The 17,623-nt window shown below is 43.2% G+C and overlaps 1 protein-coding gene across 2 annotated transcripts in view; it reads left to right on the top strand.

The window, feature by feature from the left end:
• The first annotated feature begins 656 nt into the window (after window positions 1-656).
• atp6v0a1a (ATPase H+ transporting V0 subunit a1a) overlaps window positions 657-17,623 on the top strand; it is a 30,584-nt gene continuing 13,617 nt past the window's right edge. For both annotated transcript variants that reach the window (XM_080448049.1, XM_080448048.1), the window contains exons 1-12: window positions 657-776; window positions 1,872-2,028; window positions 2,675-2,753; window positions 2,969-3,066; window positions 3,168-3,296; window positions 5,558-5,637; window positions 7,235-7,361; window positions 7,571-7,653; window positions 9,092-9,185; window positions 12,971-13,183; window positions 16,157-16,307; window positions 17,183-17,322. In XM_080448049.1, the coding sequence (XP_080304175.1) occupies window positions 1,912-2,028; window positions 2,675-2,753; window positions 2,969-3,066; window positions 3,168-3,296; window positions 5,558-5,637; window positions 7,235-7,361; window positions 7,571-7,653; window positions 9,092-9,185; window positions 12,971-13,183; window positions 16,157-16,307; window positions 17,183-17,322 (1,311 nt within the window). In that variant the 5' untranslated portion in view covers window positions 657-776; window positions 1,872-1,911. The remainder of the gene's footprint in view (window positions 777-1,871; window positions 2,029-2,674; window positions 2,754-2,968; window positions 3,067-3,167; window positions 3,297-5,557; window positions 5,638-7,234; window positions 7,362-7,570; window positions 7,654-9,091; window positions 9,186-12,970; window positions 13,184-16,156; window positions 16,308-17,182; window positions 17,323-17,623) is intronic.

The raw sequence follows: 17,623 nt of genomic DNA, 5'->3' as shown, positions 1-17,623 counted from the left end.
GGGTCCCCAGCCAAATTAATAGTTAGGAACCAAATTGACCCTTATGTGTCTGTAACTCTGAGAGTGTACAAATGGAACCAAATGGACCCTTAAATGAACACTAATGGTGATGATACAGTGTAGACTGGGACTCCCAAGAAATCAAAATGGTTGAGTCCCTGGCATATCTTTTCAAATGTGGGTCCGTGGGCTAATTATGTGTCAATTTGGGGGTCCTTGACGCGAAAAAGGTTGAAAACCACTGCTCTAATGACTTTACTCGTGTTCATTCTGTTTTCAACAAGTTGACAGAGAGGACTACAAACATGGCGCCGCCTCTAGTCTTGCTACGGCTGGTTTGCCTTCCAGTTCAACCTGCTGAGAAGGTACATCCCATAGCCCGGGGGGACGGACGCAGTGTGATTGGATAGTCGGTAAGTCAGCGGAGAAGCCAATGTAAATGTCAAAATGTATAATAATAATATTATTATACATCTGCGAGGACAACGAAGACAATACGGAGTTACATGTTTGCGTTGATGATAGGATAGTGTTTTTTTCTCTGAGATCTTTGAAACTCTTGTTTAAATGAATGCACCCACTTGTTGCCAACTTATAACTTCCAACTTGCCAATCACATCGGCAGTCCTTCCAGGCTATGGGATGCAGTAGTGATAGTGATCCTTTGGGTTCCAAGGCTGATCAGCTGAGAAGCGAGCGATCACTTTACAACAGCAGAGAAGAAACAACTCACAGACAGAGGAGATCGATTACTCACAGATAGAGACAAGTCAAAGGTTGATATAAAATCCATATTTTCCGGTGAACTAATAGGTTAGAATGTGTTTTTGTGTAATTGCATATTACTCTCACAATATTAGCAACTAGTTGTGTGTAGGTAAATATTGTCTATCAGGTGCGCGATCTGTCGTTATAGTTTGGGTTAGCTAGCCTGTTGTTGTTAGCCACACACACATACACAGGAGTGGTGCCTAGTTAGCTAATGTAATGTTTTACAACTTTGTAGTTCTGTAGTGAGACTGCATGTCTTCTTAACTAATACGATCGTCGCTTTACTCTGATGGCTTTGTTGACTGATCGTCAACAAGCAAATGTTACAAGTCAATGTATCATTTACAAGTAACGCAGCTGACATTATGTGTGGACTAGTCGCAGGTGACAGATCTTCTTGTTTACCTTTAATTAAATGTCATGTAAGGTTCGCAAATAAGCCGAGTGGCTCCTGGATATCTTATGATATAAAGCATATTCAAAATATAAATGTATACTAACAACCTAATGTTGTCTTCTTGGCCAGGGGGGCTCACGCTGCCTGTCACATGGGACTTCATAATCCATTGATAAGCCTATATGGTGGTAGTTTCACACAGTAGATTTTTCACTGCTTAACTGGCTTGAAAGCCTTGAGGACATCTTTGCCAACATAACATACTTTAAACGTTGGCATTGGCAATTACATTGGTTATTAACACTTTGATTTGCATGTAATCCTGTTACCTTATAGCCACATCAATTTAATTAAGTTCCAAGCCTGTTAAAGGGTCCTCTACACACACTATACAATCCAGTTATTACCAGAGTGCAAATTATTTCTCAGCAGAACCAAATTCCTGGCCTGATCATGGGATCACCATGGGAGCTAGCTGTCAGATTCTTTTTGGTCACATGGCAGTTTCTCACTGCAGTGTCGAAATATCATACAACTGATATAAATGGGCTTCATTAGTGATGTTGACATAAGCATGCAAATTATACATATATATATATATATATATGTACATATTTATATTTATTACAGGTATGTGTATATATACATTATAATATTAAAGGTATTGTGTGTGACTGACTGAATTACATTATCCAACATCCAGTGTTTTTGGTTGAGTGAGCACGCCAGCTCCTTTCGCCGCCATGGGGGAACTCTTTAGAAGTGAAGAGATGACTCTGGCCCAGCTCTTCCTCCAGTCTGAGGCTGCCTACTGCTGTGTCAGTGAACTGGGGGAGATTGGAATGGTGCAATTTCGAGATGTGAGTCATTTTACTCTTTTTCCTGTGTGTGTGTGTAATACCTTATTTAGCTCTTCCAACTTCTCAACATGGCAATTTCTGCCATTCAGAGCAGACGCCATACTGTTCATTCATCCTCAGGCAAGGGGACGCACAAGCTGTTAAGCCTGATTTATACTTAGTCGTACGACAGTGTCACTCGCCAAAAATAGCAGATCTGCAAGCAACGGAACTTGAGCTTGTAGATCGGCTATTTCCGGCGAGTGGCAATGTCTTACGACAGAATGAATGAAGCTTTACTCATGGGATTCGTGAGATTGTTGAGAAAGCACATACCCTTTGCATCATGTTCATCATTTGCACACAGCTGACCTCTTCATGCCAGGCATGGGAAAACTCATTCAATATAGCCCTGAAGAAAGTTATTGTCCCAGAATAAAGGATGCACTCTAACAATGTGAAGTACTGTTCATGCAATTGCTATCGAAAAAGTTGCGTAACTGTTTTCTATTTAGATAACATTTAACTTTACATATGTTCTTCTGAGCTGGTCTATGATAAATATTTGATTTTATAACTACTAAACTCTTAGCAAGACGCAAGAAGTGTTTTAAAAACAGGTTAAATTGCTTGAAAAACACATTTGGTACTGTATTTTATCTTGCAGCTAAATCCTGACGTGAACGTGTTCCAGCGCAAGTTTGTGAATGAGGTGCGACGATGTGAGGAGATGGATCGCAAATTGAGTGAGTGAGCCTAGCAATGTCCCTAACGCCTAATGTATTATTCCAATACGTTCCACAATCCACTGGACCCCCAAAAATCTCATAATTATTTGTTTTACGGCCTGTGTTTATATCGCACTGTTGTGCGAAATGAAGCAGTAAGGGTTGTACTATTAACGTGTTTGTAAAGTTTTATGTGGGTGTTTGTTTATGATTGGTTATGCTCTCACACATAGGGTTTGTGGAGAAGGAAATCAAGAAGGCCGGTATCCCCATCCTTGACACGGGCGAGAACCCTGAAGTCCCCTTCCCCAGGGATATGATCGATCTGGAGGTGACTGTTCTTCTCATCTCCGCCACGTCACCGAAACTGATTACCTCCACCACCCGGCGGCGTCCTTCATCTGACCTCCTGTCCCCTGTCTGTCTCCGCAGGCCACATTCGAGAAGCTTGAGAACGAGCTGAAGGAGATCAACACCAACCAGGAGGCCCTGAAGAAGAACTTCCTGGAGCTAACCGAGCTCAAGCACATCCTGCGGCGCACGCAGCAGTTTTTTGATGAGGTCAGCTACACCTGACACAAACCTGACCAAGTTAACCACTCAAGCCCTCTAGTCTTAGTGAAATGAACCTGAGTTATAACTGGACTTGGACCGCTCTTTTCCCGTCGACATCAGATTTCTTCACCAAAAATAGCCAATCTACAAGCTCACAGCGTGTTGTGACACGTTGTGAGCTTATAGATCTGCTATTTTTCAACTGGTTAACCACTTTCAACAATGCATCGCAAGGCAACGCGTTGTTTGCTTGTAGATGAGGTATTTGTTACATTTTTGAAAATGCAAGTATAAAATAGGGCTTAAGTGGTTAAATCAACCCGATCTCACACAACATAGGCGACATTGCACGGGACGTCATTACGTACATAGACACCTAGAAAACCCGAAGACCCGTGCATAGCCGCCTCGTATCCCCTCCATTGACTTTATCATTTCGGAGGCGCGCAGTCTCAAGCGAACTGGAGCCACGTGAGGGACCACAGAGTAAGCTAAAGCGAACGTCCCGAACGTTGCGACGTTCGCTTGAGCCTACTCAGAGCCGTTTGAATTATATACCTAGGCACAACATCGTAAATCATGTTGTGGGGACTGCTCTGCTTCCGGATTGCAACCCGGTTATTTCACCGTAGGACTCGCGGAGAAATAACCGGGTTGCTTTTCGGGTTTTCTAGGCGGCTATGTACGGAATGACGTGCACTGTGTCCGTGCAATGATGCCTATGAAGTGTGAGATCAGGCTGGGTTAAATATACTCTTTTTTTTTTAAAACTTTGTTTATTGGGTTTTTCCACAGCAGGATTCAGCATTAAAGGCATATGATGAGGTACAGAAAAGCTTTCTAACGCAACCAATAAAATACAAAAGCTCAATAAACACATTGAATTATCACCCCAAAACATGAAGACACAAAATTTAAACAAAATATATATATACATATAAAAAATATATATAAACAGACCGAACAAGACAAAAACAAACAAAACCAGAACAAAAACACCAGTCAAACAATACATATCCATGTCACGTTTAAAATTCGCTATACAGCACAACACCCCCGCCACAGCAAACCCAGCATATCAATGATCCACCAGACCTCACATATCCGTATCCCTGATCAGAGATGGATTCAAATTCCGGACAAATTGAAAGAATGGACCCCATACCTTCCCAAACCTACTGGAGGAGCCATTCAATGAGAATCTTATCTTTTCTAATTTTAGACAATACAGTACAAGATGTCTCTTATCCAATGAGTGTGAGAGGGGGGGGGTAAATATACTCTTAGACTCTTCAAATACCCGGTGGGTGGGCTTCACTAAAAATGTCACAAAACGTAACATCCGGATTCGATTGGCCAAGGTTCGTGTGACGTAGTTCTTAGCCGTACTACATTTTCAGGACATCTACTCTCAAAAAAAGGCATGACACTCGCTCCATTGCATCCAGTGAGGTTTTTGCCCATCATCAGATGAAGGTTAAATATTGGTTGACAGCGTCAGGAATAGATCACAGTACACTATGTGTGCTGTGCCACTACGTTTAAGACTGTTGCTGTGCTGTGTTTGCTAATTAAACACACAGTGAAGCTGTTACATGTTTTGCATTGTGGTTGAACTTTAATGATCTGCTAAGTGAGTCCTCAGGCACCACTTCTACCTGTGTACATGTACACTTCCCTATGACATTGTCTGTTTATGTTCCAAGCCAGGATGACCCATTGTACCTTTGTCCTGTATCCATTCCACTCCACTTAGAAGCATAGTTAGGTTAACTTGCAATGTTATAGCATCTTTTACAAGTTATATGAGAATCATTTGTGTAAATCATTGAGCTAAGTCTGTTGCATTTTCTGCCAATCATTTACAGGGGAAGCTCACTTTCTGCAGGAAACGAAACACTATTTCTGCCTTTGTATTTTCTTGAATTCTGATCATCCACTTGATTCATTGGTCCATGACACCATCTTCATTTCTTCAAAATAATGTATATTATTGTGTACCAAGATGTTAGTTTTCCACAAAATAATATTGTTAAATTCAACAGTATTTAATTATTTAAACCTCTGCCATTTAGCAAATGTTAAAAAGTTGTGTGTGCAAAATCTGTAAATATTGTGGTTGACATAGCTACTGAATATATTCAATACTGTGAAGCCCTACTCTTCTTCAGCAACAACAGTGTTCAGTACTCTTTGGATCACTCATGAAGTCATGATTATCTTACAATGTTAATGGTTTGTGAACTTCCTATTGTGTATATATACAGATGGAGGATCCTAGCCTACTGGAGGAGTCATCTACTCTGCTGGACCCCAATGAGCCAAACCGAGCACCTCTTAGACTGGGGTGAGTCTCAAGCGCGCCGGCATGAGGGAAAAAGTCGGGGGACATTAGCTGGGGGGGGGGGGGTGGCTGGGGGATCGACGGTGACGTCATGACGTTCACTGTCTTTGATGTAGCTCTAATCGAGTATACAAATGTAACCAAATGGACTCCTCGGAATTTAATTAACTAACTATAAGCAAATGTTATAGTCATTTTCAGACTTTCTATTTAAGGGAAATTCAAGCTTTATACTCTGCAGTGAAAGTTAGAAGAACTACATGAAACATTGGATTTCAATAAACATCACTAAATAGTGAACATATTAGATTAGATATTATACACATACAGCTCTTCACAGGTTCGAAATGACAGACTCAAACCCTAATGGACAACTGAAATTGGTTCCGACATAAAAGAAAGAAAAAAGAAAGACTCAGTCGGACCGTCGGGTGTGTCAGCCTAACAGCCTAACATGCCTATACCGTGTTAAAACACAGTATAGGCGATATGTCAGCTGTAGCAGCCTACAGCTGACACTGCTACATTTTGTTTTATGCTTCTGCTTTTCTTTTTTGCTTTATTGTTAAAGTTGTGACATTGTAATGTGATTCAAATGTTTGTTATCAGGGCGTCCTTGAAAAAGAGAGCTTGCTCTCAATGGGTTTCCCTGAATAAATAAAGGAAAAAGAAAGAAAGAAAGACTATAAGAGACATTCACCTCGATGAATAAGTAGCTTAATCCATGATCGCACATGCCACGGTGAACTTGGATTCCACAGAGGTATAGTTTGGGCTGCGCTCTCGGCTCTCACCTTCACTGACGGGGAACAACTTTGTTCCCCCATATATTGGCTGCAGTAATCTGATCCCTGGTCAGTCAGTCTATCATAGTAGCACTTGATTCTTCTTTCACACCTACAGCCAGCATACAAAGAACAACGATTTATTTTGTATTCGCTTGTCTGGCTAGTTGATCTGGTTGACAGAGCAACTGCACGTAACCAGTAACAGAACGGTCATTGTGGTTTTGATTGATTGAAATATTTATTAGGCAGAAATGTAAAAACGGCACAAGTATAGTCAAACACTTTGTCTAAAAAGTACGTCCAAAAAATGAAATCAAACTTTCAGCAGAAAATCGGATTCCGCACAGAGTAGACTATTAGCTTTCAGTTCAATAAATGCATGATTTGTTGATATGGGGCTGAGGTCCTTGTTTTTTAGCAGCTGTAGATCACCACCTCATCAGCTGTGTTTCTCCCTGGTCATTGTCCTGAGCTCAGAATCACCAACTCTGTCCATCAATTAAAAAAACAAATGTTTTCTTCTTTTAAAAAAAAATGTGGGGTCTTTTCTGCCTTTATTTATAGTATCACAGTGAAGATGGGACAGGAAACAGGGAGAGAGAGAGATGGGGAGTGATTTCAACCCGTGACGCGTAGGCCTGTCACAATTATTACATAATTGCCTAATCGCAATTGAGATAATCCAATAGGGGGAGCGCATGGTCTGGCTGAGCCACCTGGCACCCCAAGAGTGACCAAACCTGATAGAAGTGTAATTATCTTTACTAGTACCAAATCTGACTAATTGATGCGTTTTGTCCACCTGGTTTTAGGTTTGTAGCTGGAGTAATCGGCAGAGAGCGCATTCCTACGTTTGAGAGGATGCTGTGGAGGGTGTGCCGTGGAAATGTGTTCCTGAGACAGGCAGACATCGAAGAGCCACTGGAGGACCCCACCTCGGTTAGTACCGCTTAATAAAGAAGACTAATATAATCCAATAGTATCCTAAATCAGACTAAACGGGCATAGAAAAGTAATTAAACTGTGTCATTTAGAGGTCTATAGCATAATAGAGCATGTAAAACTGATAATGCCCTTTGATGCTGCACAAACATAATCCAGTGTTGTATCTCCTCACGGTATGTCACTGTATGTTGTTACTCCAACAGGGTGACCAGGTCCACAAGTCTGTTTTCATCATCTTCTTCCAGGGAGACCAACTGAAGAATCGGGTCAAGAAGATATGTGAGGGGTAAGGGACTGAAGAAAAACATACTGTAAATCAGGGGTGCCCGAAAGGTAGATTGCGATCACAAAAGGTAGATCACAAAAGTTGTGCAGGTAGACCACATGACACGCCTTTATTCCCCCCTAAAAAAAAGAAAGAAATTCAAGTATTTTAGGCATCTGCCAATTGAATTAAGGTGACCTTATTGATTGACATCAAGAAGGGCTTGTCAGCTCACTGACTTCACAGCTTCTATAGTAGGCAATTAAAAAAATACTACAATTTTTTTTTTACCCCTTTCCCATTCCAAGTGAGTTATGTAACGCCAGCACCGCTTTTCCAAAGCCCCCACAGGTACATTTTCAAAGTATTTTCAGCAATGGGATAATTTGTGTTGGTAGATCTTGTTGAGCTGGTCATTTTAATAAGTGACCAAGTCAAATAAGTGTGGGCACCCCTGCTGTAAATGAAAGAACCCCTAACTAACTTGTCACATCCCATCTATCTTTGTCACAACTATCTTTGTCACTGCTTCGGCCACATGTCGCACATAAAACGTATTTTTCTATTAACACATTGGGTGCCAGAGGTTTATTAAAATATTATACGTTGAGTGCCTGCATTTCTTCCATCCACTTGCGTTATACGTTTCGTGCTGTAGAAGCCCCGACGCGGAAGTGCATGTAAACAAAGCGTGCGTGCGAGACGGCGGAGGTTCCCGACTAACGCCTGGAACAATAATATTTCTAACACGATCCTCCATTGCAGCGTGATCGCCGATCGAAAACGGCTCGTTTTCACCACATTAAAAAGAAATGGAGATATTAAGCTTTTAGTCAAGGAGATAACATTGAAAACGCCGACCGGAAGGATTTTTTACATGGAGCCAGATCCAGCCTCTTCTTCTCAGAAACTCCTTGGGTGATGTCAAAGTTTCGTTTTAGCGCCCCACGTGGCCCACATGTATAAAAATAGAATTGGGTCAAAAACGGTCCGGACTGTTTTCGGCACTTCTCGTTTGGATCCTCAAAAACGGTCCGGACCGTTTTTGGCATTCAATGTGTTAATGGTTGTATTTTTTTATTTTGCTTATGTTTACTCCAGTCCACACAGTAATTAAAATGTTCCAAAAATAATTGAATCAACATTAGCTATTTTCGGCGAGAGCTATGTCTTTGCAAGTTGCTTTTCATCACTGTACTGAAATGAATGGAGGCCATTGGCTTCCATGAAGATCTAACAAATCACAGTATTGTTTGGTTAAAGTTGAACCACTTTCAATCTGGTGTCCCAAAAATGTTTAAAGACTTAAAGATTTTCTAAATTCTGTACATTTGCATATGTAATAGCTGCGATGTGATGCATTGTGAGCTTGCATATCTGCTATTTTTGAAACTTTTTGAATAAGGCCTAAGTTGTTAACTGTGCCGCCTGGCCTTTCTTTCTCTGTATTGGTCCATAGGTTCAGAGCATCCTTGTATCCCTGTCCAGAGACTCCACAGGAGAGGAAAGAGATGGCAGCAGGAGTCAATGCTCGTATCGATGACCTCCAGATGGTATGACTGTGAGACAGATCACCCCTCACTCAGTTCACTTAAAGGGATACTTTCTCTTTCAGCCTTTATCCGTTTTCCACAATTCCCATGATGCATTTTGTGGGCACGCAATGGCCCAGCACACCCTTGCTGTCTATCCGCCTGTTTCCGCGGGAATTTACTGGGGCACAGGCCCTATGCTCAGGCCTGGTGGGGGACATATCCGGTGGAGGCACCGCATATATATAGCCTACAACCGGAAGTGACCGCTGGAAAATTGTGGATAGCCGCCGTTAACATCAACCTGTTAAATGTTTTCCAATATCAAGGTCGCTATTTTGCTGCTTTTGTTAAAATAAGTGTTTGTTCAGCAACAGAGGTCTCCATGTCTGTCCAGCAATTTATGAAATCAGACATGCAAAAGTGTCACTTTTCAGCTACAGTCACCTTTTTGAACCCAAATAGGGCAATTGTGTGACACCTGACCCGAAAGAAAACAACATGTTGTCACCTTTTTCACCTCGGGCTGTTTGCATGCCTGTGAAATATAAAATACATTTTCAGGTTGGGATGCCAATTTTATCCAATCAGGAGAGAGAAATCATACAGGATACAGGGTAAACAATTGAAATTTGAACTGATGGATCAAAAGATTGGACACAATTGGAGCTAGGACACTACAAAATTGAAGCTGATAAATGATCTTTCTGAGATTCTCTCTCCTTAAAAAAATATTTTCCGTTTATTAAAAGGCTGGAGAGATGGGGAGACCCCTGATACTGGACAAACACGGAAACACTTTCAATCGGCAATCAGTTGCGAGATATTACTCTTGTGCAATATTTAAGTTCATTTCTCCATTTCTGAACTTTCATCTGCCAGTGCAGATTTGTGGTACAGGAAATGGCATAAATGCTTGTTCTCGAATTGTACACTGCTGTCATAGTTCGTACAAAATACCTCCTCATATAGGAGTCATGTACTGATCTGACCACAAAACCTTCTTTTATGCTTTCTGTTTTGTTTCAAGACCTGGCATTTCAGAGTAATGTTGTCGTAAGGAGTTGCACTTCACTTAAGGAGCAGCGGTCCACGGCCAAGTCTGGAAATGTGATCATGTCAGCAGCCGAGGCAGTTGGGAGTATATGAATCAAATGAGGAATCACAGGAAATACCAGTTGATCAGATTAGAGATACAAATTGACTCCACACAGTAGGAGATCTTCATGTGTTGTGCACACTCATAGCAGGTGATAAATCCGTTCACACACTGCTATCATAGGATAGCGGGAGAACCACTTCTACTGCAGCCAGCCGCACAGGATTTTAAAGTCATTCTGTGATTAGCAAATTGCAAGTCAAAGTGCTTATTTGCAAACATGTTTATTGGTGGTTTGAATAACATTTAATGCATGTTAAACATGGTTTTGGGGAAGAAAACAAAACTCACAATCACAATATTAACTCAATATTTTCTTAACCCATTAAGACCTGGAACGCATTTCTGTCACTTTAGATTTCTTTGGCTATTCAAAAATAGCAGATATACAAGCTCATAGCGCGGCGCTATGAGCTTGTATATCTGCTATTTTTGAAAAATCTTGAAAAAAAAAGTTTTAGATTTTTTTCAAAAAACTGTTAGGATTTAGAAAACATTTTTAAGAATCGCCTCAGGTCTTAATGGGTTAAAGGAGAATATGATGTGATGTCCTAGAACGAGTGGTACAGTACAGACATTTCACAACGCCATAACGGGTCCGCCGCAGTTAAAAACCCGCAGCCTATGGTGCTTGCGTTCAAATCGCGTTTTTGCGACACTTCTGGTCGGGTGCCGGAAGTGTACCATAGGCGCGTGTTTTTAACTGCGGCGTACCCGTTATGGAGTTATGACCTTTCTGTACCGCACCACTCGTCCTAGGATATCATAACATCATAACCTCCGTGATTAGCAACCATCAGGGGATCGATCATACAGGAGATAAATATTCTGTGACTACTTGAAAAGGTAAGAAAATCGAAAAAAATCACTGGCAGTGGATGGTTTATTTATTTATTTATTCTGGCAGTGAATGAGTTAACTGTTAAACTTAAAATGTAGTTTGTAATTGACTGCCAAGTACATTTTTGTAATTTGGGGTGAAAAACCTGAAGGGAACTAGGCAACTTTCAAACAGAGTGACCAACTCCAACTCTTCACACATGTTCCCACACCACCACCATGCTCCTTTGTCCACTAATCCTCTCTATTCCATGCCCTGCTTTATTGTGGCGGTCTTGTCTGGTTAATTTGGGAAACAATGCTCGTCTCAGTGGTTTATGTGGTGGAAAGGTCTTTGTATGCCCATCGCTGGCATGCCAGCATGTGAGCTCTCTGGCTCCACATAGAGAGCAGTGTGGTTTAACTGCAGCTGCACCCGTAGCTGTGCGTGAAGCAACATAACTGATGGAAGACAATATTCCCAGTGAGACCTCACTATGGTGGTTGTGTCATAGCGTTTAATTGCTCCCCTGGTGTGTGTGGGGGTTTAATGCTGTACAGGGCGGCCGGTGATCGGCGGCATCCTTGCCTTCTTTGGCTAGGAAAACGGGAACCCTCACTCATCTCTCTCATATAGAGAACCAGCTGTCCATGGGGATGTTTTACACTGTGTTCAGCCACCTATGCTTACACACCCACCCCCACACACACACACACACACACACAAACAAACACATGCACAGACACAAACTCACACATCCATGCTTGCTAAAATAGCAGAAAGACCACGCTCAAATACTCAAGAGTGAGTCAACCGTGTGCTGCCCCTTTCTCTCAGACAGTCTTGCGTGGGCTGTTGCAGCGTTATACTATATACTTGGTAATGTGTAGGACGATCAACAGATCCATTACCAGTGAGAAGCGGAGACTCTGCGCTTGGCAAGCGACGGTGTCTGCCAGATAGATTGGTATCCTTTCCCTTTATCCTCACATGTGTGCGGGCACCACAGTATGCGCACCTCGCTGTTTGCAGGGGTGCTGTTATGCCCGTCGCTACGTGGGCATGAGATCTGCTGGGTAGAATGTCAAACGAGAAGTGACTTGGACAGCAGTCAGCTATGTATGGGCTAGGAAGCTCCACCGACGCCAACGCAAGGCCGCGTGGGCGTAGGGCAGAGCGGCAGAAGTGCCCCTGCTATTTGTTGATCGTGGAACATGCTGTGAGTCACAGTGAGTCACACAGGGTTTACCTGGGAATGTCCCACTGTCTCTTACGGGAAGGATAGCCCACCAGCAAAGTGCAAGCGGATAATGACTCCATTAAATGTACCCTCCCCCTTCTATGAATATCAAGGAATATACTGTATGATTCATTACTGCAGCTGTCCTTGGGCATATGGTGCACACCAGTGCAATCCAGTGTCAACAATTTATAGCACTGAATGGACAGGATGAACTCAGACTATAGGGCGCTGACCATGGTACATACTGTACTGGTGTGGACATAATCACTCTTAGAATGTAATTTTGAGTTTGCTATTGATCACTCATCTTAGTCATTTAAGAGTTGCCATGAATACAAACAGGGCACTTAGCAAAATCTCACTTTACACTAGCCCGACACTCCCATAGGCCTGCTTTCTGTCCTACACACATACTGTGTATCAACAGACAACACACTCATCATTCAGGTCAATCTTTCTTTTTGTTTATCTGTGTATATAAAAAATATTGTTTTCTAAGTGCTTAGTTACACCAGCATTGGTGTACCCAGCACCACTGTGAAGCAGTTAGTTTACGTTTAACGATGAAACTCTGTGTCGTCCAGGTGCTGAACCAGACCGAGGACCACAGACAGAGAGTCCTGCAGGCTGCCGCCAAGACTGTGCGGGTGTGGTTCATCAAGGTTAGGAAGATGAAGGCCATCTACCACACCCTCAACCTCTGCAACATCGACGTCACCCAGAAGTGTCTGATCGCAGAGGTGTGGTGCCCCGTGTCTGACCTGGACTCCATCCAGTTTGCCCTGCGGAGGGGGACGGTGAGTCACTGCGCCCCTTGTTCAAATGCACCCAAGTTCAGGTCTTTTTAGGCCAGTGGTTCACAAAGTTGGCTCTGGGGACCCCCAGGGGTCTTGAAGGGGTCCCCAGCTAAATGGGTTAATATAGCACCACAATCAGTTAAACCACTTTAACCCTATTTTATACCTATAAAAAAAAATAGACGATCTACAAGCTAACAATGCGTTGTGTTGCGACACATTTTGAGCCGCTTGTAGATCTGATATTTTGAAACGTCTTGAACACAAATGTCCTCTTATGAAGGTCCCTGGCACAAAATCCTTTCAAATGGGGGTTTGCAGCCAAATGCATATTAATTTGGGGGTCCTCGACATGAAAAAGTTTGACAACCACTGTTTTGGCCACAGCGTTGAGTTGACGTTGGGGAAGTGGTGTGTGTGTGTGTGTGTGTGGGGGTGGTCAGGTTGTGTAACGGGGCCCAGCCAGTGACAGCGCTAACAGGGCGTTGGGACAAATGCTGCGTGAGTTGTAGATATGTGAGGATTTTGCACCCCTGTGGAGGCCAGGTTCAAACAAGAGACATGCATGCTTCGGAGTCACGCACATCACACAGAGGTTCAAAAGGCAGGTTGGGGGGTGGGTGGGGGGCTTTTCTGGAACGGTGCCAAAGTCCATAATTAAACACTCGGTGGGTGAGACATGTGAGGTTCCTACTGTAGGTGTCTTCCTGGCCAAATCTTTAATCTTGTCTTTTGGGCTTAGCACGATGTGTAAGTAGACCTACACACCGTGTCGGCTGTGCTAATCTTGATTTAAATGTGTAGGTTTGGTCATGCCAGTGGAGGCTTAGTTGTGTGTCACGCATGGCTCTCTCTCTCTCCACGCTGAATTTATCCACAGACTATTTTTATCCTGCTTGTCTGAGTTGTCTCGTTGAGAAACAACCATAGTAGACTTTTAGGCTTTGCTCAGACTGTAGGCAAATCCGATTTGTCTCTCAAATGCAATGTTTTGGCCTGACCGATCGCCCAGCGGTGTCCACACTGTTATTTGTATAAATGATCAGATCGGATTTATATATTCAGACATTGTCTACCTATCTGCATTGGTTGCTGTTGTAATATCCTAACGACCTAGGCATGATTTGTACTCTGTCTTACTATGGTGTCCCTCTCTGAAAATAGCTAATATCTATAAGCTTACAACATGTCACAATGTGCCGCATTGCTAGTTTGTAGATCAGCTATTTTCGCTGAACGACACTGCCCTATGACAAAGTATAAATCAGATTTCAATGTCCAAGTGTCCAGACACGTCTTTAGAAACCATTTCAAACCACCTAGGAATGCAGTTCAAATCTGAATCCATGTGTCTTTTTGGTGTTCAGACTGATTCGAATCTTTACAGGCCAACAAGTGGATTTGGGCTGCCAGTCTGAGCATAGCCTCGGCTCTTAATAAAGTCAGAGCTCACCTCTACCATTTATTTCCCAAGTTAGCATCTGTGGCTGTGTGTATGTGCTTCTTCATCTGATATGAAAGCATGGTAGGCTGCCCCTCCCAGTGGCCAACAGCCCAGCACACAATGATAAGAGAGCCAGCTGGATTCCTCTCATTCCTTGACACTGAGAAAGCAACTACTGACATTCTCATGCTGTTGCACATGATTCCATTATGGGACATGAGATTAAGAAAATGGACACTTTACTCTTGCGCTCCAGGATGTGTTGGAGCATTCTGGACACTTGGCCTGCAGTTTCCCAGTGTGACAGTTTCAGAGTGTGACAGTGGCTGCAGCTTGCCTGGCTTTAAAAAAGGAATATTTTTATAATCAAAGAAATAATATAATATAATATATAAGTGGCTTAAGTAAGGGTTGACCATTTGTCTTCAGGACAGTTATCAAAAGAGAAAAGAGGGCATGAGAGGAATGACCAATAATCTATAAAATGATCCGATAATCATCTCAGATCTATAATCGGTCGACTGCTAGGCCGTGGTTTAGCAGGACGTAAGAGTGCACGCTTCTGAACAAGGCAGGTGTGCTCTCGCTGGGTGCCCAGTCTGTTTACATTATGTTGCTAGCTAGCGTGCTAATTTTAGCTAGCATAATGTTTGAATATATTATGAAGAATGTGTTTTTTTTATAACAAATGCATGACTTTTGACATCACTTGACAACAAGGCAGGCCTTGAGGCTCGTGAGGCCTCCCCGAGTGAGCTGCTGGGGAAGCGAGTGCCTGCACCATGCAGCCGATGAGTACTCTGTACCAAGGGGCCAGCCTGACATATTTACAATGAGGCCGATATGGAAGAGAGACAGTTCATATGAATGGCCTGTATGGCGCTGTTTTACCCCTGCAGGTGTCAGAAGGAATATTCTCTCATTGTAAGCGGATGGGTTTTTGACTAGCTTTTCTTACCTTAATAAAAAAAATCATAAATACTATATGCTTCCAGTCGCTAGTTTAAAGTCTCCTTTCAATCATCATGATATGCGTTTTGCTAAATTATGGTCCCATTTATTCAAAAATTGACGATAAAGTAGGCTATGCTCCAGGAGGGGCGGGATGATTTGATTGACAACCTACACAACCATTAGCATTCGTTCCCCGCCCCCGCTCTTGATTGACAAGCTACCCAACCAATAGCATTCTTTGGGGATTGTTTTCCGGTTCCCTGGTCACATGTCTGGTCTCAAGCAATAGCGTTTGAGTTCCGACGTGCCCAATGGTATATATTAAAGATGGCGGATTGCACGTTCCTGAACAATCGGCTTCATTCACGGTCTGTAGAAACCAATGGGTGACGTCACCGTTCCCTTCGTCCATATTTTTTACGGTCTATGCTCTGTACTCACCTAAGCTTTTGAAAGTGCTCCTAGACTGGCACTCAAATAGTAGAACGCGTGTGTGGGAAATTAACCCAAATGTGTGAAACAATGGACGTAATAACGGAAAACCCTTGCACTGTGCGGTGCGATGTGTTCAACAGGAGAAGAGCGGCTCCACCGTGCCCTCCATCCTCAACAGGATGCAGAGCAAGCAGACCCCGCCTACCTTCAACAAGACCAACAAGTTCACCTCGGGCTTCCAGAACATCGTGGACGCCTATGGCATTGGCAACTACCGTGAGATAAACCCTGGTAACTGCATTTGTCTCACCTCTCTCTCTCTCTCTCTGTGTGCATTCCTCGCAGCCCCCTCGACCTCTCTCATCTGACCGTGGCGGTGTCATGTGAGGCGGCCGGGCTTTGTGCTCTCTAACGCTAAAGGCAGGGTCTGTTTTCCCAGCTGACTGCAGTGTTGAGCTACAGCAACTGACAGGCATTGACCTTTTCAGCGTAACAGAAGGCTTTCTATCGAGCTGGCCTTATCGCCCATTAGCACCTCATCACTTCTCGCGGACACATGCTGTGAATCATGCATGTTGTACATTATCATCAACGTATGGATGAATATGCATCATACGCGTGTGCGTGTGTGTGTGTGTGTGTGTGTGTGTGTGTGTGTGTGTGTGCTAGGCCTGACCTCGACTAAGTCGACTAGTCGACTGGTTAGTCGCGGGGGGTCCGAGTCGACTAAGTGTCTCTTAGTCGACTCTAGTCGATTTTTTTTTTTTTTTTTAAGGTTCAAAAATGTTTTAAATTGTTTTTTGGCCAAGTCTACACCTGCAACCACACATAACTTCCACTTTATTCTTCTTATTCCTCGTCTTTGTATTGGTATTGTTTGTGTTGGAGCGCCTCAGTGCGGCTGCAGAGTTCATGTGCAACCTCTTCCAGAGAGATATAGAGACACTAGAAACTCTGCTGGAGACAAAACAAACTGTGTAGACTTGGCCCTTTTGAATTTTTTTTTTTTTTTTTTATTAGTCGACTGCCAGTCGACTATTGGCAATTAGTCGCCAATTAGAGTCGACTAAACAAATCCTTAGTCGGGGACAGGCCTGTGTGCGTGCGTTTTTGCCTGTACGTATTTCACCCTCCCTCTCATACGATGCCTGCCTCCTTGTCTCCAGCACCATTCACCATCATCACCTTCCCTTTCCTGTTTGCTGTCATGTTTGGTGACATGGGCCACGGTTTGCTCATGACATGCGGCGCCCTCTACCTGGTGCTGAGAGAGAGCAGGCTGATGGCCTCCAAGAACGACAATGAGGTATGAATGTCTTTTTGTGTCGTGTCCCCCACCATGACCATCCCATCACCCCCTGACCAGCCTCAGCGGTGACGTCTCAGGCCTGTGAATCTCTTACACCAGGGGTCTTCAACGTTTTCAGGCCAAGGACCCCCTAGCTGAGAGAGAGATGAAGCAGGGACCCCCTCTATATTGTATAAAATTGTGTTTCAGATAAACTTTTGCTGCTCTTTTTTCCCTCTACAACTATAACTCTTTGCCAAAAATAGCCGATCTACAAGCTCACAACGCCTCGCAGCGCGAGGCGTTGTGAGCTTGTAGA

This window comes from Gymnoscopelus braueri, assembly GCF_963280865.1.
Source record: "Gymnoscopelus braueri genome assembly, chromosome: 13".
Classification (NCBI taxonomy): Eukaryota; Metazoa; Chordata; class Actinopteri; order Myctophiformes; family Myctophidae; genus Gymnoscopelus; species Gymnoscopelus braueri.
Note: the sequence above shows the minus strand (reverse complement) of the source record. Positions and strands in the feature narration are given on the sequence as shown.